The 26,283-nt window shown below is 39.7% G+C and overlaps 1 protein-coding gene across 2 annotated transcripts in view; it reads left to right on the top strand.

Moving 5' to 3' along the window:
• The window catches only part of xxylt1 (xyloside xylosyltransferase 1), a 106,855-nt gene that overhangs the window by 23,311 nt on the left and 57,261 nt on the right, over positions 1-26,283 (top strand). The window contains exons 5-6 of one of the 2 annotated variants that reach the window (XR_003296588.1): positions 2,642-3,039; positions 23,678-23,839. Coding sequence is in view for 1 of the 2 variants with exons in the window: in XM_026323309.1 (XP_026179094.1) it covers positions 2,642-3,038 (397 nt within the window). In the remaining variant the exon portion in view is untranslated. Of the gene's footprint in view, positions 1-2,641; positions 4,047-23,677; positions 23,840-26,283 lie in introns of those variants that run through there. The other variant, XM_026323309.1, reaches the window with a different exon arrangement.

Here is a 26,283-nt window from a genome sequence, read left to right as displayed (position 1 = left end):
GAATGGCAGAGGATCCCCAAATCCAGGTGTGAAAAACTCGTTGCATCATTCCCAAGAAGACTCATGGCTGTACTAGCTCAAAAGGGTGCTTCTACTCAATACTGAGCACAGGGTCTGGAATACTTATGACCATGTGATATTTCAGTTTTTCTTTTTTAATAAATTTGCAAAAATTTCTACATTTCTGTTTTTTTCTGTCAAGATGGGGTGCTGAGTGTACATTAATGAGAAATAAAATGAACTTTTTTGATTTTGGCAAATGGCTGCAATGACACAAAGAGTGAAAAATTTAAAGGGGTCTGAATACTTTCCGTACCCACTGTAAGTTGCAGTACAAGGTTATGCAAAGTTTAATTCTGGATTTAGTGTTTTGTGCAAGCACAATGTCATTGTGACAGTTCAGGGCTACACCACACAGGCTGTTACCTTCAACCAAACATTTTTTTTTAATTTTTTTTTTTTTTGGCTCAAAATAAACATGAAAACACCACAGGTATAGAGTACGTGAGACGGGTGTAGTTAAACTAGTAACTGTAAACATGGATAACTGGAAACATTTTCATATGTATTTTATGTTTCTAGTATATGTTAATGACCCTGGTAAAAGTATAATCTGAAGTGAACAGGAACATCTCTATTAATGTTATTATTTTTTTCTCTTATCTGTTGTGCCATGAACAGTTTATTGTAAACTATGACCACCATGATACTGAAGTAAACCACACAGTTTGCTCCACTTAGTTCATTCTTAAATCCAAACAGCAGAATGGAAAAGATTGTAAATGTTTCCTTACTGACCATGTTCACCCTGAATGTGTCTCTGGGCACGTAGACCCAGTGTACTGTACTGTATTTATTAAAAATGATAAATGCTCCACAGGGGCCTCAAGTCCCAAACTATCAAAGTAACAGATTGAATAAAAACTGTGTGGACAAGCTACAGCTGCTGAATATAGGTCACCAAGAATATCAAAGCATGACTCAGTGAAATGTGAATCCACTGCTCCCACTAGATTTGATCAAACTGTAGCAAGAGTGGTATCCTCTCCAGTAATAATTTTTTTTTTTTTACATTGTTTTCCCACATAGTTATCTGCACCAGGACAGCAGGAGGACCTCAGATAATTATAGAGTTCACTAATTTGTCAGTGTGGCTTAAAGTATGATTTTATGGTTTTTGACAAAATTATCTACTTTGCAACCTTTTCTGTTTTCTATCCCCTTGTGTTTTAAACTGATGTATTTTACCATATATATTTAATTAAAAGGAGATTTACTCCAACTTGGCCTGTGCTAAGAATAATCTCAATTCTGTTGAGTGTGTGCGTGTACACATGTATCCTATAAAGGGTGCATGCCCATTCATTCTTTGTGTTTGGTATAAATGAAACATCATTGCACAAGCTGTTAGTGAGAACGTGGAAAAGAGCATTTTGTACTTTCTTGAAGTGGCTCCTCCTCAAAGATAAGACTAAAAATAGTTCAACCACATCATCACACATGAAAACCAGTGGTCTCTGTTGACTTGATAGTGTGTTTTATTTCTGTGTTTTTATTTATCCCGTATGGGTTTTATCTGTCCACCCCTGAGAGAAAATATGAAAAAACATTTAAACTCCATGCATCAAGGGTTGAATAGACAACCCAAAATTCGAGAGGAGAATTTTCATTTCTCTGGAAGCAGTGGGACCACCCCAGCTTTGGTCAAATGCGCTCGAGCATACTCAAATCTCCCTCCCCTTTTTGGCATTCTCACAACTTTCTTTCTGTCAACTGTAGGTCCTTTCTTGTATATCAGTATTTAAACATCTGATGCCAAATTAGAAACCTTTCTGTTGTTTACTGCCCTAATGTTAGAGTGCTGTTACATCATCTCTTTGTGATATGCTATTTTACAAATGGAAAAATGTGTTTTATGTATACAATGAATAATTAAACTACATTACTGTTCTGTATTTTGCTCATTTGAGGTTATGTACATTAGGACTGCAACATACCTAAACCTAATTTTCTATATAACTATTAGTTAACCTTCTTTACATGTATTGCATACTAAAGAGAAATACTTTATATTACACCAGACATCCATTTCAAGACATTGGCAAGGTAACCACTGGAATACCAATGTTTCTTGAAAAGTGCTGTTTGTCATTTAGCTACTTTGCAGTTGGGATGTTGGAAGAACAGGGTACACAGTTGGCACTAATATCTGGCACTCAGACGTGGTCTGACACTCTTGGACCAGCTCCCTTCCTGTATTTGGCCAGTGTTGTTTGTTCAGCAAATGACTGAAAGGAAGATGCCCCTTAGTTTTCCAGATGTGAAAACAGTCCAAACTTACATAAGAGTGAGACATTTCACCACTGGTTACTGTGTATAGCCTAATCAAAAACTGATCATTCTGTTTTATACAGATAAATAGATATAAAATATAAATAGATGGATTTAAACCACTTTTTTGAATCCTGGAAGAAATTATGCTGGAAGCAGGGCTAGTTGATGCGTTAACAGGTAGTTTGTAACATGGTAACACTTGTTCATGTAAATTACTTTTCAGGTTGCTGATCATGGCTGTGCTTACAATTTAGTTCAGAGTGGTTGATTAACTATGTCTAACCTATGTTTAACACCTTTTCTGCAGACACACCTTCTGGCAGTATCGAAAGGAGAACCCTCAGACCAGAGTAGGTGAACCTCCTCCTGACGGCCTTCCGGGATTCAACAGTGGTGTGATGCTATTGGATCTAAAAGCAATGAGGGCCTCAGCTCTCTACAACCAACTGTTGGAGCCCAGCAATGTTGCCAAACTTGCAGACCAGTACCAGTTCAGGGGCCACCTTGGTGATCAAGATTTCTTCACCATGATTGGAATGGAGCATCCTGAACTGTTTTATTCCCTGGCCTGTGGCTGGAACAGACAGCTGTGCACCTGGTGGAGGGACCATGGATACGGAGATGTCTTTCAGCTATATTATCGCTGTGATGGGCCCATCTATATCTACCATGGGAACTGCAACTCCCCCATACCAGATGACTGATGTATGTACTGCACTGATGCTGTTAATGAACAGTGGTCTGTGACATCTACATGTAGTTCAGGGGAATTATTTTTTCTGCTTGCTGGAAGGGACTTTTATGGCAGTTTCTCTGACAACTGCTACTGTAGTCACAACTGTATGGGCTACTGAAAGGTCTTCCCATACTTGCTACAAGTATAATGTTCATCTATAGGTTTTGAAATAAGTGCGTGTCCAGGCCAAAAATGGGTCTGCATTACAGCAGTTAAAGGGGTCGCATTAGAGGGGGCACATTTCTTCAGGTAGAGATGATAAAATGTCGTCTATGAAATCTAGTTTGAGTAGCAGATCTATCCAGAATTAAGACACCAAAACACTTTGGAACAGTTTATAATACCATGAGGTAGGATTTTACTGCTCTCGAAAGCTACAATTTTTGTCACGAACCTTAAGTAGTAGCTACATTTGCTGTTCACATTATAAATTATTATACCCGAAACATAGTTGATTGGCTGGATGAAGTTGCACTGCGTTTCAGATAAGCTTCAATTTTTGAAACAGAGCCCACATTTCCATGACTGAAGGAACTAATGTTTCTGTGTTCGCATTTTTCTTTTTTCAGTTCATTTACTCATATGTGTCACTTTAAATGCATTTTATTTGTTTGGAGGAGAATCTAAAAGACACCTAATCTCTACACAAAATGTTGTGAGCTACTGTATTAACGCTCCCAATATAGTTGCACCAAAAAGACAATTTCCCAGTTAATCTTCTACTATTTCAAATCATTTTGCAACAAAGCCAAACATTTTGTGGTTGCAGCGGCTCAGACGTGAGAATTGAATGATTTTCTCTAGTACAAGGAAGCTGAATACATTTGGGACAACAGGCATTCTCCTCTATTTTATAGACAAGATTTTTAATTGAGAAAAAAAACTGACGATTAATTGATGATGAAAACAATTAACTGCAGCACTACTTGCTACCAATTGCTAAAATATTATCTACAATAAATTTTGGGTTGGCAAATGTGTTAAGAAACATCTGTAAACAAAAATGTCCTGCAATATCCACTTTCCTCCTCCTGCTTATTCTGTTTCCTAGCACCTCAAGCTTTCTGTCAATGTCTAAACTCACCCTGCATCCCCTTATCTACTTGCAACACCACATGTGAGGGCTAATCTAGTGCCATTTACTTTCTACTCCAGGGAAGGGAAGGTTTTGTCCAAACAAACACATCTTTCTGCAGTCTGAAAAAAAAATCACATCACTGGGTGAAAAGGGGCTAGGAGATAATGGTTAATGATGACACTGATGGCAGTTGTTCATGCCCTGCATTTGTCCAAACACAAATTTATAACACCAAAGCACATGTTTCAAAGGAAGTGCTGCACCTGGGAGGATGACGCAGACACTGACACACTTTGCACTTTTCTTGCTATGCTCACAACACTCAGATTTAAAAATGTAAACACTCAACAGGACTTTACTCATCTAAAAGGCTTCTTGAATTCTGACTGACTGGACTAGAGTTTGAGGTGTTATTCTCAGTAGGATCATTCACACATTGAGTCACGTGATGTTACAATAGGGTTACATGTTGGGTTTAAGATCATATGACTGTCTTGCGACAGTTGTCGGAGTTAAGAGTTAAGGTCTGAATATCTCTTAAACTGCCTAGAAAGTGATGGAAGGGCATTCTTATGAGTTGCTGACCAAGGGTGTTTTATGCCTCCTCCTATCTTGATTGATGGCTGTTTCAGTGTGATTCCTCTTTCAAACCACTTCTGCATGCATGTTCTCTTTTAAAGAAAGCAACATGCCAAGACCAGAGGACGTTTGTTAGATACAGCTAGACTCCTGAGTCTCGATCTGAGTGCATTGGCCCTTCTGTCTTTGGCCATGTGTTCAAATGGCTCACTGCACTGGACTACATATTTAAACAGTCTGTGAGAGGAGATGGGAGAGGCGCTTTGTCCCTGATGGGAAGTCCCCTGGCAGTCTGGTTCTATAGTAGCATAACTAAGGGATGGTTATACTTTACTGATTTTTTTTTTTTTTTTTTCTTTTTTTTTTTTTTAACCCAAGTGCCATCCACATATTTGAAGCAGTAGCCAGGTGTCACCCCCTCAGAGGAGTTTGGGGCTTGGTTTTCTATTTCCTCTAAGTAGAGTGTGGCCACAATGGGAGACGCAGATGTTTTATTACTCATCAGTCAGGAAATTGTCTGATGTGATACACTTCTCTTCTCCAGCACTCACGTATAGCCAGTGAGAGTAAAGATGCTCCACCCTCAAAGAGTCAAAGAAAGCTTCCTGCAGACACTTGAAGGAAAAAAAAACATTATTTCAAATCAATAAGCTGCTTTTCAATTGACCCAGAAGCTGATCAATATTTTTTCTGCTTCTTTCACCACTCTTTAGTTTCCATAGCTCTATAACCCATTGTTAGTGAGAAAAAAGAACCAGTTTTAACAAATGCTGAATAAATTCTATTCTCAAATTATGATTGCACTTAATATCAGACAGAAACAAACTGAACTTGAAATGTATCATATATTTAAATAAATATGTCGATTCTCATACATATTGTTAGGACTGTGCAATAGGACTGTGTTAGGACTGGTAGATCAGGCAAAAACCAGGTTAGTAGGTCACCGGTTTGAAAAATGTTTGTGTTCACACAGGCATATGCACAAGCATAGTCTCCTACACATGTCCACATGTTGTTCACTCTGTGTATGTCTGCAAGGGGTAATATCATGTGATTTTTTTCTGTTTCTTTGAGCACAGTGCTAATTTAATGAGTCATCTATGACTAGCAGTTACAGCAGCAATAGATGCTACAAAGCATTCATCTTCACTCCACTGTCAGAAAGAACTGCAAAGAAATATTTAGCCATGCTGCTGCTGCATCAAATCTATACCAGGCTGCTGTTTCTCCTGCTCAGCCTGAAGGTAAATATGCTCAAAATGTTTGTGAACGAATCCACGATGGCGGATTTTCAAAATAACAGCACAGTGATAGGCTAGTCAGCTTGAGGTTATTATGCTCAATCTAATACTGTTTCATCAGTGTAGGAGCTGTTATACAAGCCCAGGCACTGGAAACTAACACAGCCAATGAAGGAAGAAAGTGTAAAAAGTCAGTTTGTTAATGGGAAAATTTGTTTTTGCAATAGGAGATAAACTGTCTGAGAATTTGTTGCTTGTTTACCTGTTGTAAAATGCCTAAATATCTGTGCAGATTTTTTTTTTTCGTTTCTTTGTTCAATTCACAATTCAGTTTGCAATAGGCAGTTCAGTGTGCAAAGTGGCAATTCAATGCTCAATTCACTTTGAATTATTTTGTTTGGAAGTTTTGTTTGGCCACTCTGTAGACACAGCAGTAGCTTAATGTGTTACAAAAATTCAAACCCTCATTTTCGGATACATTACACCATACAATGCTAAAACATCTGACAAAAGCGGTTTTGTCAGAAGGATAAAGTGAAATTCCACAGTTTTTACTGACAGTCAGTTCAATTTGAACATTCAGACCATGTCAAATTTCAAATAGATTTTCTTCTCTGGATCTGAAACGTGTTTACAGAATAGAAGCTCTACATGACCTGCTTCACAGTGTTTTAATGCATAAATGTGTCATGTAAATATGTGCGTGTAAAGTATTTGTGTGTACAGTGGGTACGGAAAGTATTCAGACCCCTTTAAATTTTTCACTCTTTGTGTCATTGCAGCCATTTGCCAAAATCAAAAAAGTTCATTTTATTTCTCATTAATGTACACTCAGCACCACATCTTGACAGAAAAAAACAGAAATGTAGAAATTTTTGCAAATTTATTAAAAAAGAAAAACTGAAATATCACATGGTCATAAATATTCAGACCCTGTGCTCAGTATTGAGTAGAAGCACCCTTTTGAGCTAGTACAGCCATGAGTCTTCTTGGGAACGATGCAACAAGTTTTTCACACCTGGATTTGAGGATCCTCTGCCATTCTTCCTTGCAGATCCTCTCCAGTTCTGTCAGGTTGGATGGTGAACGTTGGTGGACAGCCATTTTCAGGTCTCTCCAGAGATGCTCAATTGGGTTTAGGTCAGGGCTCTGGCTGGGCCAGTCAAGAACGGTCACAGAGTTGTTCCGAAGCCACTCCTTTGTTATTTTAGCTGTGTGCTTAGGGTCATTGTCCTGTTGAAAGGTGAACCTTCGGCCCAGTCTGAGGTCCTGAGCACTCTGGAAGAGGTTTTCTTACAGGATATCTCTGTACTTGGCCGCATTCATCTTTCCTTCAATTGCAACCAGTCGTCCTGTCCCTGCAGCTGAAAAACACCTCCACAACATGATGCTCCCACCACCATGTTTCACTGTAGGGATTGTATTGGACAGGGGATGAGCAGTGCCTGGTTTTCTCCACACATACCGCTTAGAATTAATGCCAAAAAGTTCAATCTTGGTCTCATCAGACCAGAGAATCTTATTTCTCATAGTCTGGGAGTCCTTCATGTGTTTTTTGGCAAACTCTATGCGGGCTTTCATGTGTCTTGCACTGAGGAGAGGCTTCCGTCAGGCCACTCTGCCATAAAGCCCCGACTGGTGGAGGGCTGCAGTGATAGTTGACTTTGTGGAACTTTATCCCGTCTCCCTACTGCATCTCTGGAGCTCAGCCACAGTGATCTTTGGGTTCTTCTTTACCTCTCTCACCAAGGCTCTTCTCCCACGATTGCTCAGTTTGGCTGGACGGCCAGGTCTAGGAAGAGTTCTGGTCGTCCCAAACTTTTTCCATTTGAGGATTATGGAGGCCACTGTGCTCTTAGGAACCTTGAGTGCTGCAGAAATTCTTTTGTAACCTTGGCCAGATCTGTGCCTTGCCACAATTCTGTCTCTGAGCTCCTTGTGCAGTTCCTTCGACCTCATGATTCTCATTTGCTCTGACATGCACTGTGAGCTGTAAGGTCTTATATAGACAGGTGTGTGCCTTTCCTAATCAAGTCCAATCAATTTAATTAAACACAGCTGGACTCCAATGAAGGAGCAGAACCATCTCAAGGAGGATCAGAAGAAATGGACAGCATGTGAGTTAAATATGAGTGTCACTGCAAAGGGTCTGAATACTTATGACCATGTGATATTTCAGTTTTTCTTTTTTAATAAATTTGCAAAAATTTCTACAGTTCTGTTTTTTTCTGTCAAGATGGGGTGCTGAGTGTACATTAATGAGAAATAAAATGAACTTTTTTGATTTTGGCAAATGGCTGCAATGACACAAAGAGTGAAAAATTTAAAGGGGTCTGAATACTTTCCGTACCCACTGTATGTGTGTGTGTGTGTGTGTGCGTGCGCGCGCGTGTGTGAGCGTGCACCTGCTGGCACAATACTCCACTAGCCAAAACTTAGCCAGGCCTCTTCCACCCTCTCTATGTCTCTCTCCTCTCCCACCAACCATTCCCTCACACATTGGGCAGTCTGCCTTCTAAAAAGCTGAACAAAGAGCAGTCTTATTCCATTTTTACATCCCTATTTGAGGTGATGTTTGTTCTGCTTTTGTTTCACTGTCTCCAGAAGTATTTTTGGAACCATAAATGTAGAAGAAACATTTAGGGAAATATGTTTACTTGTTTTGCCCAGGGTTACAGTCTACTATACAGGACATTTGTAGGTCTTTAGCATGCCTAGCTTAGGTCCAAGACGAGAAGCAGCAGGAAACTGCTAGCCCAGCTGAAATGAACCTTGAGCAATTAGTTCTTAGGTTTTGTCTTTGTAATTTTGTTGCCATTTTTAAACTTTATTTGATCGCATATAAGAGAAATGAACCTGAAACAGGGGTATTAAGGGTTTAAGGTCTGCACCTTAAACCACTGGTCTTAAAGGTAACACCACCAGCTGCAGTAGTTAATAATAAGAAGAAGATGTACTTTATTAATCTCCAAGGGGAAATTCAATTGTTACAGCAGCTATTCTAATTTAAAGTTATTAAATGTAATATTAATTAAATTATATTAATTAATAGTAATTAATCAAGTAATTTTGGTTATTTACCCATTTATTTTGGGGGGTTTGTGTGTGTGTGTGTGTGTGTTATTGTTTATATTGTGGAATTATAGAGTCTTATGGCCGTGGACACAAAAGACTTCCTGAATCTCTCAGTCTTGGCTTTAGGAGGAATTAGTCTGTGGTTGAATGAACTTCCCAATCACCACAGTTCCTCATGAAGTGGGTCAGCAGGATTGTCCAGTATGGAGTTGATTTTGTCCACCATCCTCCTCTCTGCCACAGCCTCCAGACTGTCCAGTTCCAGTCCAACAACAGATTTTGCCTTCCTGATCAACTTGTTTAGTCTGTTGGCCTCACCAGCCTTGATGCCACCTCCCCTGCTCACAACTGCAAAGAACAGTGCACCCGCTACTACAGACTGATAGAACATCTTCAGTAGCTTGTTGCACACACCAAAGAAACAGTCTCCTGAGGAAGAACAGTCTGCTCTGTCCTTTCTTGAAGAGTGCATCTGTATTGTTTGACCAGTCCAGTTTGTTGTTAATGTGGACTCCAAGGTATTTGTAGGAGTCCACAATCTCTACTTCATTTCCAGGGATGGAGACAAGGACTGGGGTCTTCCTGCTCCTCCTAAAGTCCACCACCAGTTCTCTGGTTTTCTTGATATTGAGCTTTAGACAGTTGTTCTTACACCAATCAACAAAGCTTTTTATCAAGTGTATTCCTCATCATTATCATTATTGATGTATCCAATGATTGAAGAGTCATCAGAGAACTTCTGGAGGTGACAGGTTCCTGAGTTGTAGCAGAAGTCTGAGGTGTAGAGTGTAAACAGGAATGGTGCCAGTACAGTTCCTTGGGGTGCACCGGTGCTGCTCATCACCGCATCAGATATGTAGCCATCTGAGCAAACAAACTGTGGCCACCCAGTGAGGTAGTCTTTGATCCACTCCACCATGTCTGCGGGAACTTCCATATCCTGCATCTTTGCACTTTGCAAGTGGGGCTGAATAGTGTTGAAAGCACTTGAAAAGTCAAAGAACATGACTCTCACAGTGTTGCCCTGCCTCTCCAGATGGGAGTATGCTCTGTGCATTAAGAAGATGATGGCATCTTCCGCTCCAATGTGTTCCTGATATGCAAACTGCAGGGGGTCCCGAAATTCAGACACTTGACACCTGAGGTGTTATAGGACCAGTCTCTCAAACACTTTCATGACATGTGATGTTAGCACTACTGGTCTGAAATCACTAAGGGTACTGGGACGACCTCTTTTTAGTAATGGGACAATACAGGAAGTTTTCCATAACTTAGGCACCTTTTTGAGCCTCAGAGAGAGGTAAGACACATTTTGACATAAGACCTGTCTTTGTGAAGTTTGCAGGCTTGCATATGTTCATAATGCTGAACATCACCAGGAGCGCTTTTGATATTGGTCACTAGAAATCGAAATGTCTGGAGATATTGGAAGACATATTTTTTCTTAGTGTTTCATGAATGCAAGCTGTTTCTCCAGGCTTTCAGTCTTTGTGCCAAGCTAGGCTAATCATGACCCAGCCCAAACCTACAGTATCTTTGTACTGGACAGACAGCACTTCAATCACAGTGTCTCTTGTCATCTAATGGTAGGTTTTCACATCAGAGTACATTTATTGCCCATAGTCCAGTTGAGTTTTTTTTACAATGCTTTCAATATTCACCTCATAGCATCTCTTGGTTCCTTCAGTATTTGAACCTTCTGTAAAGGAACAAAAAAGAAACCTCAGTATTCTGTTGGACCAAGTGTTGCATCTGAAAACCTTGTCAACATACATGTCTGCTGGGTATTTCTGACTGTCAAATTTTCTGCCACTTTTTGAAACTGTTGATTCCCATTTTGGTTTATAGCTTGTGTAATTGACATTTAAAGCCTAGAATAGCCTCCTGTTACCTTGTAAAATGACTTTGTAATTCCAGTATCTAATGGTTGCTTTATATTACCATGGGAACACATTTAATTTGATTTATTCATGCATTGTCTGAAGCCCTCGTGCTGTGTGCCACTTTCCAAAACACCACCATCCTTGACCATTGCCTGTGACTTCCCTTTACACAGTCCAAATGCATGGAAGCAATTGTTTTCAACAGACCTTCACAAAAGCTGCTGAATTTGTATGATTTCCTAACAGCAACAGTTTAAATCTCAAGGTGAGCACCAAGAAACATAAGCTGTTGCTTATGCACGTGAGAGTTCTCATGTGCTTGTGGATCCGCAGGTTTCAAGGATCCCTAAAGCAAAAACTTGTAAATGGAGTGTTTCAGTGATTTTTGGTGCAGAATTACTTAAACAGAATAAAACCTTCAGATGAGAATAGTACAAAAAAAAAAAAAAAACAGTATAATGTATTCAAATATGTAGTTGTCTCTCACAATCCATTCTTTTTCATTAGGTGCTCATCTTTACGCAGTAGGTTTTTGCATATGCATAAATACAGAGACACAAATTCATGTGCACTCATGCCATCACCACCATCTGTGGCCTTCAGAGCTTGGTCTGTTCTACCACCTTGCCTGTAACTTATAAACATGAGGGAATAATATGATGACAACTGAGGGTCATTTTCTGAATCACCAACAGCTCAAAACTGGGTCACTGACTGTAAACATCATTTCCACAGCTCATCAGTTTAATTCAATAGCCTCAATCATATGTGTGAACTTAAAATGCATTATATACGAAGTTGATTCTCCTTTCCAGACTGACATTCATTGGCTACAACAGTAGAATAATCATCAGCATTTTTAACCTGGATAAAAAAAGTGCAAAACCTGAAAATACATAAAATAATAACCTATAAATATAATCAACTTATCAATTATTGAATACTGGATACCTGAGGAACATTGAAGAAAAACTTTTATTTCTAAGCCTAATTCACAATTCTAATATGGATTAGATATGGAATGCACAGAGATAAAATAAATATTCATCTTTTCATCTAATATAGGATTCAGAATTTGACTTGAGAACAAATTGAAGACCTGTAATAGATTTGGAGGTTGGTAAATATTATTTGTTAAAAATAGGATATTGCCTAAAAATGTTATTGAAAGAACTTTTTTGACAATGTTTACTGTACTGTTATTTTGAGCCTTCTAAGTCTAGTGTAAATGTGGATTCAATATATTGAACATAGTATGGAAAAATGCATCTGTGAAATACTCAGTCTCAAAGGGATTACATACAGGGTTACATACATTATGGTATAATACAGTTAAAATAGTGTGTCATACAGTAAGTCAGTTTTTCTCATCTGTACTGTATGTTCAGTTTTTTAGGATGTGTGACACAAGATTAACCTTGTGACATCAGGTGGGTAGAGAAGATGGATTTGGGAGGTGCGTCACAAACCACAGGGCACCGACTGCCTCACAATGAGCTGACAGAAAGATATATGAACAGACTGTCTCAAGAGCTACACCTAGACATATTACACCCGTTTATTCACAAGATATGGAATCACAATGGAAGGATGAAAACTGTGAACACTGGCCGGGGGGCTGACCCACATTTTTGGCTATCTAGGATAAATAAGGTCTCTGTGTCGCCCTACTTCGAAGTCTGCAGGGAGAAATGTCCGTGTTAATGTCTAATCTTGTATTCACCTGCACAACCTGATTTGAAATGTGAAGTGGCAAACTATTCTTAAGATGATGTGAGTTTGACTGTGTGCACAGCCTGCAGAGCTGTGGAGTTCACTCACTTTTCATGCCTTATGAATAAAACAAGTAACTTCTTAAAATAAGTTAAATATAGCCCAGATACACAGTTTACCGAAACATAATGAGATAACCAGGCAGGCCCTGAATATAGTATGTGTAAGGCATTTGGCATTTTAGATTATTCAGAAAATGAGGTATTGTGTTCATACCTATTTCGTTAAATTCACTTTTTGTCTAAACTCAAACTATTTTCTCATGTAAACTCAAGTACGATGAAAGCTGTATCTTCTTTTCCTTTCGGCTGCTCCCTTCAGGGGTCGCCACAGTGAATTATCTGCCTCCATTTAACCCTATTTTCTGTATCCTACTCACCCACACCAACTATCCTCATGTCCTCCTTCACTACATCCAAGAACCTCCTCTTTGGTCTTCCTCTAGGCCTCCTTCCTGGCAGCTCTAACCTCAGCATCCATTTACCAATGTATTCACTGTCCCTCCTCTGAACATGTTCAAACCATCTCAATCTGGCTTCCCTGGCTTTTTCTCCAAAACATCTATCATGAGCTGTCCCTCTGATGTACTCATTCCTGATCCTATCCATCCTGGTCACTCCCAGAGAGAACCTCAACATCTTCAGCTCTGCTACCTCCAGCTCTGCCTCCTGTCTTTTTCTCAGTGCTACTGTCCCTCAACCAGACAACATTGCTGGTCTCACCACTGTCTTGTACACCTTTCCTTTCATTCTTTCTGACACTCTTTTGTCACACATCACAACTGACACTTTCCTCCACCCGTTCCAACCTAGTTCTAATTACTAAGAACTAATTTCAACATCTAAATGTAATGTATTTGCATTATTTTTTAATGACAAGATTCAGGGTTTTAACTCATTACAGTCTGGAACATTTCCAAGGGCTTTGAAAATTGCTGTCATCAAGCCTCTCCTGAAGAAGAGTAGTCTTGATGCCATGGTACTGAACAACTACTGGCCCATATCAAACCTGCCGTTTTTAGGCAAAATCATTGAAAAAGTTGTTTACCAACAACTTACTGACTTTCTCATGCTAAACAACTGCTTTGATGATTTTCAGACAGGATTTAGGCCCCATCACAGCACTGAAACTGCCCTCATCAAGGTGACAAATGACATTCGTCTGAACAGTGATGCTGGCAAAGTCTCTGTCTTAGTACTGCTGGATCTAAGTGCTGCTTTTGACACAGTGGACCATGTGATCCTGTTACAAAGGTTAGAGGACTGGATAGGCATCTCTGGTACTGCCCTTAAATGGTTTAAGTCCTATCTTGAAGACAGGAAGTATTTCACTGAAGTTGGTAACTGTGTCTCAGACCAAATGGTGTTGACATGTGGGGTCCCCCAAGGGTCCATCTTGGGACCCCTTTTGTTCAATCTTTACATGTTTCCTTTAGGCCAGTTAATACGCAGGAATAATGTGTCCTTCCATAACTATGCAGATGACACTCAGATTTACATTTCACTCACAGCAGGTGAATATGGACCAGTCGATTCACTGTGCAGCTGTATTGAACAGATCACTCTGTGGATGCAAAACAACTCTCTCCAAATAAATAGTGACAAGACTGAAATAATCATCTTTGGGCCTCAGAAACAAAGAGAAAGTGTCAGCAGTCACTTCGAGTCTCTTTCTCTAAAATTTAAAAATCAAGTCAGAAATCTAGGGGTAATCATGGACTCAGACTTAAATTTTAACAGCCACATTAAATCGATAACATCGTCAGCATTTTACCATCTCAAAAACATTGCCAGAATCAAAGGGATCTTGTCTAAACCAGACTTGGAAAGACTCATCCATGCTTTTATCTCTAGCAGGTTAGATTACTGTAACGGCCTGTTCACGGGGCTCTCAAAACGAGCTGTAAGGCAGCTACAGTACATTCAGAACGCTGCTGCTCGGGTCCTGACTAGAACCAGGAAGTACAACCACATTACTCCTGTTCTCAGATCTCTGCACTGGCTTCCTGTCTCTCAGAGAATAGACTTCAAAACAGCACTGCTTGTGTATAAGTCTCTTCATGGCTCAGCACCACTTTACATCTCTGACATGCTGATGCCATATGAACCATCTCGAACTCTGAGAACATCAGGGACAGGCCTTCTGCTCGTGCCCAGAGTCAGGACTAAACAGGGAGAAGCAGCGTTTCAGTTATATGCAGCTAAAACCTGGAATAGTCTTCCTGATGATGTTAGACAAGCCTCATCTCTGGCAATGTTTAAGTCCAAGCTAAAAACCTTTCTTTTTAGTGTGGCATATAACATATGACCTGCCAAATCAATCTATCTGCACTCAGTTTCCTTCAATATTAATTTTAAACTTTTTATTATTATTTATTGTTTCTTTTCTAAAACTGTCTTGTCACTACTTTTGTCCAGTTGGGGGAGACAATCTGACTCACGGTCAGTACTCTAAGTTGATTAGGTTGGGAACCTTCGATCTAAAGCCAATTGGGTCAGGGACTCAGGGGTTAGGAACCCTGGCGCTTTAGTGTTATCCTTAGAATACGGGTCTAAACAGCTGTAGACTTAAATAAGGGGTTTGGAACCTCCAGCTGTAGTCTACTCGATCCTAGACGTAAGAGTCCGGGACTCAGGATCGTCTCCGCAGATAGTCTGTGTTGAGGTACTTTTAGTCCATCAGGGATGGGACAAACTGAAAGTAGGGGACCCACAAATATGGGTCAGCGTGGTCCGATAGTCGATATCATTAGGGGCAAATATGGTGACAAAGTGGTGGCATGCCTTTTTATTTTTTATTCTTGCTTATGTATTTTAACCTGTCTTTTATTTCTGTAAAGCACTTTGAATTACTCTGTGTATGAATTGTGCTATATAAATAAACTTGCCTTGCCTTGCCTACTTGCACACATCTCTTCACTTCTCCTCCACCTTCTTCACCTCTACTCCCTGTAACCTCACTGTTCTACTTAAGTCCCTCTCATTTACACACATGTACTCTGTTTTACTGCGGCTAAGCTTCATTCCTCTCCTTTCCAGAGCAAACCTCCACCTCTCTAGACCTCTCTGTAGATCACTACAGATGTACAATGTCATCTGCAAACATCATGGTCCACTGAGATTCCTGTCTAACCTCATCTGTCAGCCTGTCCATCACCACAGCAAACAAGAAGGGGCTCAAAGCCGATCCTTGGTGCAGTCCCACCTCCACCTTAAACTCCTCTGTCACCCCTACAGCACATCTCACCATTGTCTTACAGTTCTCATACATGTCCTGCACCACTTGAACATACTTCTCTGCCACTCCAGACTTCCTCATACAAAACCACAGCTCCTCTCTCGGCACCCTGGCCCTCATTCATCAACTCTTCAAAGTACTCCTCCCATCTTTCCATCACACTTGTGGAACCTGTCAACACATTTCCATTCCTGTCCTTGATCACCCTAACCTGCTGCACATCTTTCCCATCTCACGCTCTCTGCCTCGCCAACCTGTACAAATCCACCTCTCCCTCCTTAGAGTCCAACCTATCATACAAATCCTCATATGCCCTTTGTTTGGCTTTTGCCACCTCTACCTTCACTTTATGCTGCATCTCCCTGTACTCCTGTCTGTTCTCTTCTGTCTTCTCAGTGTCCCACTTCTTAGCTAACCTTTTCCTCTTAACACACTCCTGAACTTCCTCATTCCACCACCAAGTCTCCTTATCTGCTGAATCAGCAGATCATCCATCTGAATCACTTCATCCATCTCCCTCCAGAATTTCTCCTTCTCTTCTAACTCTCATCCAACCTGTGGGGCATAACCACTGACAACATTCAACATCACATGTTCAACTTCCAGCTTCTGACTCATCACCCCTATCTGACACTCTCTTCACCTCCGGAACAGTTCCTTGCAAAATCCTCCTTCAGGATAACTCCTACTCCATTCCTCTTTCCATCTACACCATGATAAAATAGCTTGAACCCTACTGCTAATCTATAGGCCTTGCTACCTTTCCACCTGGTATCCTTGAACACATAAGCTATCCACCTTTTTTCTCTCCATCATATCAGCCAACTCTCTAGTTTTCCCTGACAAAGTCCCTACATTCAGCGTCCCTACTCTAAGTCCTACACTCCTGCCCTTCCTCTTCTCTCTTTGCCTACAAACACGCCTTCCTCCTCTCTTTCTTCGACCAACAGTAGTCCAATTTTCACTGGCACCCCGTAGGTCAACAGCACCAGTGGCGGTCGTTGTTAACCCGGGCCGCGACCGATCTGGTATGGAAGTCGTATTTGTGCTTCGCGTGTTTGATTTGGCTTAAATTTTACATCATATGCCCTTCCTGACACAGCCCTCTGCATTTACCTGGACTTGGGACCGGCACATGAAGACACTGGATTGTGCCCCCCGTGGTTGCATTATGATGAAAGCTGTATGAATTTGAATTATTAGATGAATTTATACTCCAGTGATTTAATCCTTCAAATCATGATTGAATTATGTTTCCATAGCAGTGGCAACTGACGTTACAGGTTGTTGTAGCTACTCCAGGCTGTCACAGAGGAACAGTAACATTAATTAATCATATATCATTTGTGTCTCATACAGCTTTTGGTGCTAAACTGGACAGTGTTAAAGCTTGGAATCTGTCAGAGCTTCCTCAAAGAGCAGAGCCCATTACACAAACTCAGACTGCATATCCATTTGCCATTGTATATAATGAGTGGACAGTTCCTTGATGTAAGTGTCTCTGAACTCCTGGTTTACGCAATGTTTCATAGCTTCAGCTTCCAGGTTCGCACAATCTGCTGTGGGTTAATGCATTTCAAAATACACAGTCAGAGTTGTCTGGTCATGAAGAATTTCAGTGGGCTTCTTAGTAAAAAGTGTTGTTTATATTTTGGACTGAGATGATGGGTTCTAGACGTATATTGGGGTTTAGCTTTTAAACACAAAGTGGTGTAATCTTTGATAGGCCTTGACATTGATTTTATAGGATAACATCATATAACAACATATAGACTTCCTGACTAAACAGAGTAGCAGCTGCAGTGGGATGCTCATCTCATTGCACTGTAGAACGGAGAGGTTGAGGAGATCCTTTGTCCCCACAGACTTTTTAACATAGCTGCTGATATTGTATATAGTGAAAAAATCCTGTATAAAGTAAATATAAGAGATGCTGGATAATCTGAATTTCCCCCATGGGGGATGAATAAAGTATCTATCTATTTATCTATCTATCTTGTTATTTGAAATAAATTGAATTTTCTTGAACAGTAAAACAGTCAAAGCAAAAGTAAACACAATGTCCCTCTGAGGTTTTGCAGTGTCTCATAATCCATTTTGCATCAGTTTCGCAGATGAACCACATCTTCTCACTGTGTTCAATTATGAAATCATTGAACCCATGAAAATACTGACATTCTGCAGAACTTTGTGGTTGTTAAAATGCAATCTACATTAAATTGATTTGATAGCTTTCACACAAACCAGCTGATGAGACACATGTCTCCTATCATTGCTCAAGAAAGTAAGTCAGTGAGCTCTGAGGTCATAGCGGAAGTGATTCAGCAGAAAGTTTAATGAACATCAATTGAATAAATAAATCAGTAACTAAATAATTAAATGAAAGTATGAGAGTAAAACACAGTTTGTAAAGTCCATTTGCAATATCATTTCTTAGTCATTTGCAGCTCATTGATATAAGACACTTCAGGAGCTTTGTGTGTGCAAACTGTGGCAAACCATTATTTCATAGCAAAAATCAGAAGACACTTGAAATTTTCTAAAATAATCTTGACTAGCCATTAAATAGCCCCATGATTATTTATACCAGCAGCACAGTGGATTGGTGGTTGGCACAATTACCTCACAGCAAGAAGGTTCCTGGTTCTGCGAAAGCCAGCAGGGGCCTTTCTGTGTGGAGTTCACATGCGTGTGCGTGTGTGTTGGCAGTCTAATTTTAAAAAATGGGGTGTTTGAGCCTGTACTGATTTAAGACTGAGACTACCTCTTTCTCAGGACACACACACTCTCGCACATGCAATCAGACACACCTATACACACTCATACATTTACCCACAAAACTCATCTTACACAAGCTCCCTGATGGAAATACCACACACTCTGAGAGGAAAACCAGAAGGAAAGGTTACTATAATGAAGCCCTGATATATCTGCCCACTCTGTTTCCCGAGTGTGGGCCAAGATATAAGACACAAACAGCAGACCACATAAGTAGGTCAGTGTGCTACAGTATATGCAACAGGCTAGCAGTGATTAACAGTCACCCAAGCCATGCCAAAGCATATATTATGTGGTTGACATGAGTTATAACAGGAGGTTGGTACTGAGATTCTTTGGGAAATTCATCAGAGACCTGCTGGGTTGGCATCCATTCCTTATTCAGTCATTTTAGAACTTATGCTCTCATATTCTTAAAATTCTTCATCATCTGCTACAGGATGGTGTAATAAGCAGAAGTAGACTGTCAGTGAACGTAATCCTTATAACAGCGAACAGCTTTCCTGCTGATGGGCCTGCACTACCATCAGTTCAAGTAGTACTGTTATCTAGTAGACCCTTGACCCCTCACTTTCATGTGGACAAGGACAAGCATAAAGACAAACGATGGCACTGTCCTAGTTTTCTTTAGTTGACATAAGGGAAACATTAAATCACACAAATCTCCTTAATGACATATTAATGTCGAAGACTCTGGATTCAATTAAATCAATTAAAGGTGAGTGAGCGCAGAAGACTAGGTGACATCAACAACCCAATAAAACAGAGAAAAATCTTATTTGGTGTGTTGGACCAAAACAGAAATATCTCAAACATAAGAAAAACAACTATACAATTTGGTAGTGAAAGTCATGGTATCCCAGAAACACATGATAATGACTGGTGATCACCTGTCCTTTCATTAATACCACCAAATAAAAATTCTCACCTATCAAACTTAAACAAGTGATACATCTAAAGCCAACAATCTATCACCTTTAAAATAGCATGCTAATGTGCTATTTTAGAGCATCAAACTGATTGTATAAAATTTTGGAAATTGTGTCAGTCATCAAGTCAGACAATTTAACTGAGTCTGGCTTTTTGACAAAGTGGCCACTCTAAGACTGCAGGTCTATGTGTAGTCCAGGTTTCATATACTCTACTTTATTTTCTGTTATGTTTTGAGCATTACTGCTACTAAAATGACTATATAGACTTCAATGTTGATTAAAAGCAGTGTAAATGTCAAATTAATACATTGATTATCAGCACCTGGGCAAAATGGCTGGCACAAACATCCAGCATTGCCATGGCAACAAGAGCACATCTTCTTATTAAATCCAGTTTCTATTCAGGGAGGTGTCATTATAAGTCACCACCACATCATTGCATGCCCCACAGGCAGTCTGCATGTCCACAGCTCTGCCCTCATTCCTTGGCCCAGATGGCCAACATCCACACCCTGCATCTCTGCCAAAGCAGTGGTGGTGACTCACTGGTATTTATGACAAAGAAGTTAAATAGTCACAGCCTTCTTTGCTTATGTACATCTTGTTCTCAGACTGACACTGACAAAGAAAAGAGGCAACATATACAGGATGCCAACATGGAAGGTATGACAGTGTTGATGCGCTGATCCTGACTCTGCACTTTAACCAGAGGATTAAATGAGCCAAAACATAATGCCTATAGAGAAGCGTTGTGTTAAACATAGGTTATTACAAAAAGATTTCAATAGGTCAACTAGAATACTGAGCACAGATATCTCTGACTTCAAGTAATGATCCATCCATCCATCCATTATGTACCACTTATTTCTGCTATCCAGGGCGCTGGGTGAGAGATTGGTACATCCTAGACAGATCACCAGTCTATCACAGGGCTGACACATAGAGACAGGCAAACACTCACATTCACACTTTTAATTCTGGTTTAGATAGATTATTTCAGGATTAAATATTTTAAGAAATTGCCACAAAAATATGTGGTATAAATATGACCATGAATACCACACATAGCTATAAATTCATCTACATCTATGGAAGCGTGGTAAACAGTTCATTTTCCTGTTTTAATGACACTTGAACATTGGACTCATCCACCATGATGGATGTTGATGATGTTGTACTGGTTGCTGACTCACAGAATAATCCTGGCTAACTGATGAATGTAAGTCTACTATTCCTTATTCTTGAATTTCTGGTCTTTGACCTGGGTAATACTCCACAACGTTCATCATTTGCATGCTAACTTTGCCTTTGAACCTGTTTAATAAAAACAGATGCCTACTGCAGCTGGAAAAGAGGATGGTAGGAGAGGAGACAGAAAACACTCAATACAGCAGAGCACAACAGAATTAGGTCATTATTCTTCATTCTAATAATCAGCAACAAGAGAAAAGTCACTGACATATAATTAAACAAAATCTTTGCTCTCTTTTGCATTCATACATAACTGTATATCACTCAGACAAACACACAGAAACAAAAACACACACCTGAGTATTGTAGTCTGCTCTCACATTACCCTCATTCCATCATTTGAGCTGTATTACTTCCATTGTAAGACTTCTAAAATAAAATGTCTGAAGAAAAAAACAATAGATATGTTTTCTTTGATTTGTCCTGAACAATCCAGCTCAGCCTGGACTGTATTTTTTTTTCTTCCAGTTTATGTGGCCTGACTATTTTTAGGTAAGTGCTCAACCCAAAAATGTTTGTTCTTTTTCTATCTTGGGGCACAAAGTGGGGTTACACAATAATGTAGGTCATAGTACTTAATCGTACTTAGTACATAGTACTTAAACTGCTGGTTTCTCACGAGAGTGTTTTAATTTTTAAAGCACTACCCTTTATGAAGAAAAACAGATATGAATATTTGGGATGAAAGTGAAAGGCCATGAGTGACATCAAAGCTGTGAATGAAGCAGAGTGGGGGGGTGGGGTTGTATGAGAAGAAGGGTTGTGTGCAGGTGAGCAGCTGACTGATTAAATTCTCTCATAGTCTAGCTGAGAATGAGCAGATGCAAACAGAAACAAGCCTTTGTGTGAGGAATTCATGCACACGCCGCCAGATGTAAGAGCAACGGAATAAATTAATTTCTCCTGGCAGGCGGAAAGGTGTTTTGTTGACGTGGTCGGTGAAAAGTGTCGACCTCCACGGGCGTGACCCACATTCTGTGTCCAAACAACAAACAGGTGCTCCTACTGTGCCAATCTCGCTCCTCTTTCTCTCCCTTACTGGTTAGTTCTTTTCTCACAGATGAGCTTGCTGTATGAAAAGAGGGATGACTAATGAAATTTACGCCTCTCCCTCGGCCGAGGGTGCTTTTGGAAAGCAGCAAGGTGCCAGGGAAAATACTGACACTCTTAAATGTTGAGCCATTTCATCAATGGTACATGCTGTTTGGGGAATGTTTTGTTCCCTGTTGGAATAAAAGCTCTGATTAAATTGAAACCAGCAGTGGAGGTAGTGTAATGAATTGTTTTTGTTTAAATTCAGCCTTCCAGCTTCAATATGCATAGCAAATTGCAAAGCCCCACATAGACAATGCTGCCTGTTCGAACTCTAGCGCACCCAAAAAGGCTTGATTGTAACGTGCTTTGACACAGGTGACCTTGTTGCATATGAGGAATTAGACCACATGCTGCTCACACTGTAAAGGAACAGAGTGTCCTTGTGCGTGTCCACTTAAAAGCTGCACAAATCTATCTCCTTTTACTGTTACAATGGCATGAATACGTTTGTATCTCAAATCTTTATATCAATATGACCTTACGTGAACATGCTGTCACACTTTGTTTTCTACAGTCTTTACATACAACAGAGATTTGCTATATACCTGAATTCACGTTCCAGCGATCAGTGCATCGACAGTTTTTGCTTAAATGTAAAATAACACAAACTGTTGCTGAGCATTGCTGTTAGACTGTTTTGTACTCCATTAGAAAGACAGTCATTTATTATAATTAGATGGTTTCATCAGCTTTGCAACACTATTTGTCTCTGTTAAATCAGCTTGTTAAGTTAGTCTGGTAATTTTCATTCTCTTGACAGCTGAATAAACAACAGATAATTCTAATAATTGTTACACTGTGCTCTATTTATCTTGATGGCTCTTCAGCCCTCCTGTTCAAATAAGTGTATGAAATAAACTGTCATGAAACACACACTTTTCCTGCTGTGTGTCTTTTATTTTGGAAGTGTTTCCTGTTTCTGTGTTCCCCTAAATTTTTTGTGTGTAATCAGTGTTTGATTGTGTTCACCTGTGTCTTGTTATCCCCTGCCCACTCCCCATTTAAACCCCAGTTAGTTTGTGTCACTATTGTGTTGGTGTGATTTCTGGATTTTGCTGTGGTCTTGGACTCCATTTCTTTGTTTTGTTTCCTACCCTGATGCTATTATCAGACTTTCCTTCTGGACACTCATTCACTGTTGGTCTCTTTACCCTTTGCTCTTGGACCATTTCTTTGTTACCAGGTAGTGTTTGTGTTTCCCCTGTGTGTCCTCCCTATACCTACCTTGCGTATTTATTATTAAAGCACTGCTTCTAACTTTTGCTTTGCTGGTGTCTACTGGCATTTGGGTTCTTGCCCTAGTTTCTATTTGTGACACTAAACAATTGTAAAATCTCTTCTGTAAAAAAGTAAAATGAAGACCTACAGATGACAAAAGGAAATACTAATAATAACTAATAAATAAAACACCATAACATGGCACAAATCCATCTAAATGTCCTCACACAATGAGTGAGGAGTGCTACATAGAGGACAAATGCTCTTTTAACTAACAAGCTCATTCTCAAGCTCATCAGTGTAAGTGAAAACTGGCAATGCATATGGTGTATTTTTATATTGCAGTGACGTTTAAAAGTATGACACAGTCTGTTTTTTATGATGTGACAAGGTCTGCAGCCAACATTTAGGGTCATCTGCTGATGATCAGATCTGATTTTATATGTTTTTACTCTTCCCCTCAGAACACTCAAGCTAATTTTCACAGGGACAGCAGTACATCCACCCAGCCCATGGCAGTGCGACTTCCTCCGTCTGCCCCATGAAGGCTGCCAGTTCAGCACTACCATGATGCCTCATGCAGCAACCTGAAGCAGCCATTTATCTCTGCTGTGACACTGACCACGGTAACTCTGATTTTCTATGACACACATAGTACATACTGTTTGATCAATATCATCTGATATTAATACTGTGTATTAATATCCACACACATCACATTAAAATCTTGCCTACACAATGTCACATGCTTACACCCATGTGTTGAAATGTGTGGGAATAGTCTAGATGAGTCTCGACTTTGCCAGTTACTGTCTAAAAGCAGCTCTTTTAGGCCCGTTCTGTTATTTTAGCAGTTATTTAAATATAGTATCAATTTTCTACATGACCAACAACCTAAATATTAGCTCATAATGTGAGTATTAACCTCATACACTCTGAAATGACTTTGTTTAAAAAAAAATAAAGGTGCAGTATTTGACTCCACATCCTCTGAGGCAAAATGCATTCAGATTCCTTTGTATTTACTCATGTGATATGTTACTTTATTTTTTATATAGAATTTAATATAATTTAATTTTGTTTATATCACACATATTTACCACACATATTTACCACACCCTCTACAGAAATGCATGCATGCAGACAGCTGCTCCAAAAACCCACAAGTGCACACAGCTGCACACATGCAATATACAGTACCATGTCTCTACAGCTAACGGGGTGATGGTATTTGACTCTTCTTGGAATTTCAAATAGCTGCTGCTGTGTTTCCAGTAAATTGTTATGCAACTTTGGTCACAGCTCATTATTTATGGCTATCACTGCAGGGGACGTTTGATTTATCAATACCAATTTGATCACAGCTGCTCTCATTCCAGTCCATGCCAGCTCTGTGGTTTGGGCTAACTGATGGTGGCAGAAAGTGATGTTTGTTTTTTGCATGTTTTGTCATTGGTCATCAATATTTAGTCTTCCCACCATGATCTTTTTTGGTTATTGTGTTTTGGCAAGATTAAGTGGCTATTTACTTTGGACAGGCATCATTTCAAATAGGCTGTACTCTGAAGATTGACAAATACTCCTCTAAATTGAGGGACATTATCTATCCCAGCTGACTGGACAAGCATCCCACTGGGCTGTCACTGTTCTTGCTAGAAAAACACAGAAGCACCTATGCTTCAGATTTTGTGACAGACCAGAAAAGACAGACAAACAGACTAAAACAATCATACTGTTCCAGAAGTTACCAGAAACCTGAAGAAAGCCTGATAAATAGTTATATCTACAATCTGTAATTTACAACAGCAAAAGGATGCAAAAACATAATTTTTATATGAATAAAAAAAAAAAAATCAAGAATAAACTAGATTAGATCGATATTCCACATTACAAACTAAGCCTCCCTCCAGATGGTTGCACAGCACACACACACACACTGTACTGGACATTGTGTGCTGTTCACATGGTGCCGAAGAAAGGCTGGTGAGATCTTGTGGGCTGCCTATAGGAGGCACTCCTGTATATAGGGAGCACTGTTGCTGTTGCTCATGAAATGAACAGTCCATTTGCATGCACATACATACACTCTCTCCTCCTCACCACAGCTTTGTTTCAGTCTGAGCAGAACACAGTGTGATTGGTGTTTGTTGTTACTGTTGCTGGTGACTGATAAAGTGTAGGGAATTGTAACCCCCTCCTTTAGAAGATACAACTCTTCAGATTCTTTTATTTTATATTCTGTTAACTCATGAAATATATATCAGCTGGGAGAAGGTCCGCTTGTATAAGATTGCCCTCTCCTGTTACAACTGTCCTAGATTGTCTTCTTGTCTTTCAGTGCTTTATTGTGAAAATAAACAAATAGTAATTTTTCTCCAGCACAAATGTGGTTGGATAAGATTTGTCACTCCTTACCACCATTACTAATTGCTGTGAGGTCAATTTTTCACATTTGTAACAGTGCCCTTTTTTATGGCTTAAAGCAATGCATTAGTTTCCAGATACAACACTAGCTCTGCTTGGAGTTTATGGTGAACAATTTACCACTAAAGATATGGTCAGAGCTGTGGATTTCAATGAGTTCTGTGAATGGTTTTTCACTGTTACTGTTGAAGTAGAAATACATTCTGAGGTAAGATGTGTGACTGCTACATAACATTCATGAATAAATTGATTACAGCACTTTAGAACACAATGCCTACAATTATCTGTATTTTATAGTCTACCATACTTTTCAATAACCTGCCTCCTATTACTCATCTGATAATTTGCTCAACTTTGTTTGCAGCCTGTGCTTTTATCTCTCGCCCTCTTCTCTCGGAAGTCGTATCCCTCGTTCCTAACACACTGACATACATTTCTGAATTGATGACCTACATTCGCAACTGAGTTTCCATCAGACTATAGCAACCCTCTCTCTGTCTCTTCCTCTCTTTTATCAGTCAGCATCTCCCTAGCATATCCCACTTACCTTTCACACACTTTTGCTGATATTCAATCTTGTTTTGATTTTCAACAGAAGCCACTTCATTATTTTCTTTTAGTGTATTCTACATTGTTTCCTTAAAAA

Source organism: Mastacembelus armatus, chromosome 4, assembly GCF_900324485.2.
Source record: "Mastacembelus armatus chromosome 4, fMasArm1.2, whole genome shotgun sequence".
Classification (NCBI taxonomy): Eukaryota; Metazoa; Chordata; class Actinopteri; order Synbranchiformes; family Mastacembelidae; genus Mastacembelus; species Mastacembelus armatus.
The sequence above is the reverse complement of the archived record's forward strand: the minus strand, read 5'-3'. Positions and strand labels throughout refer to the sequence as shown.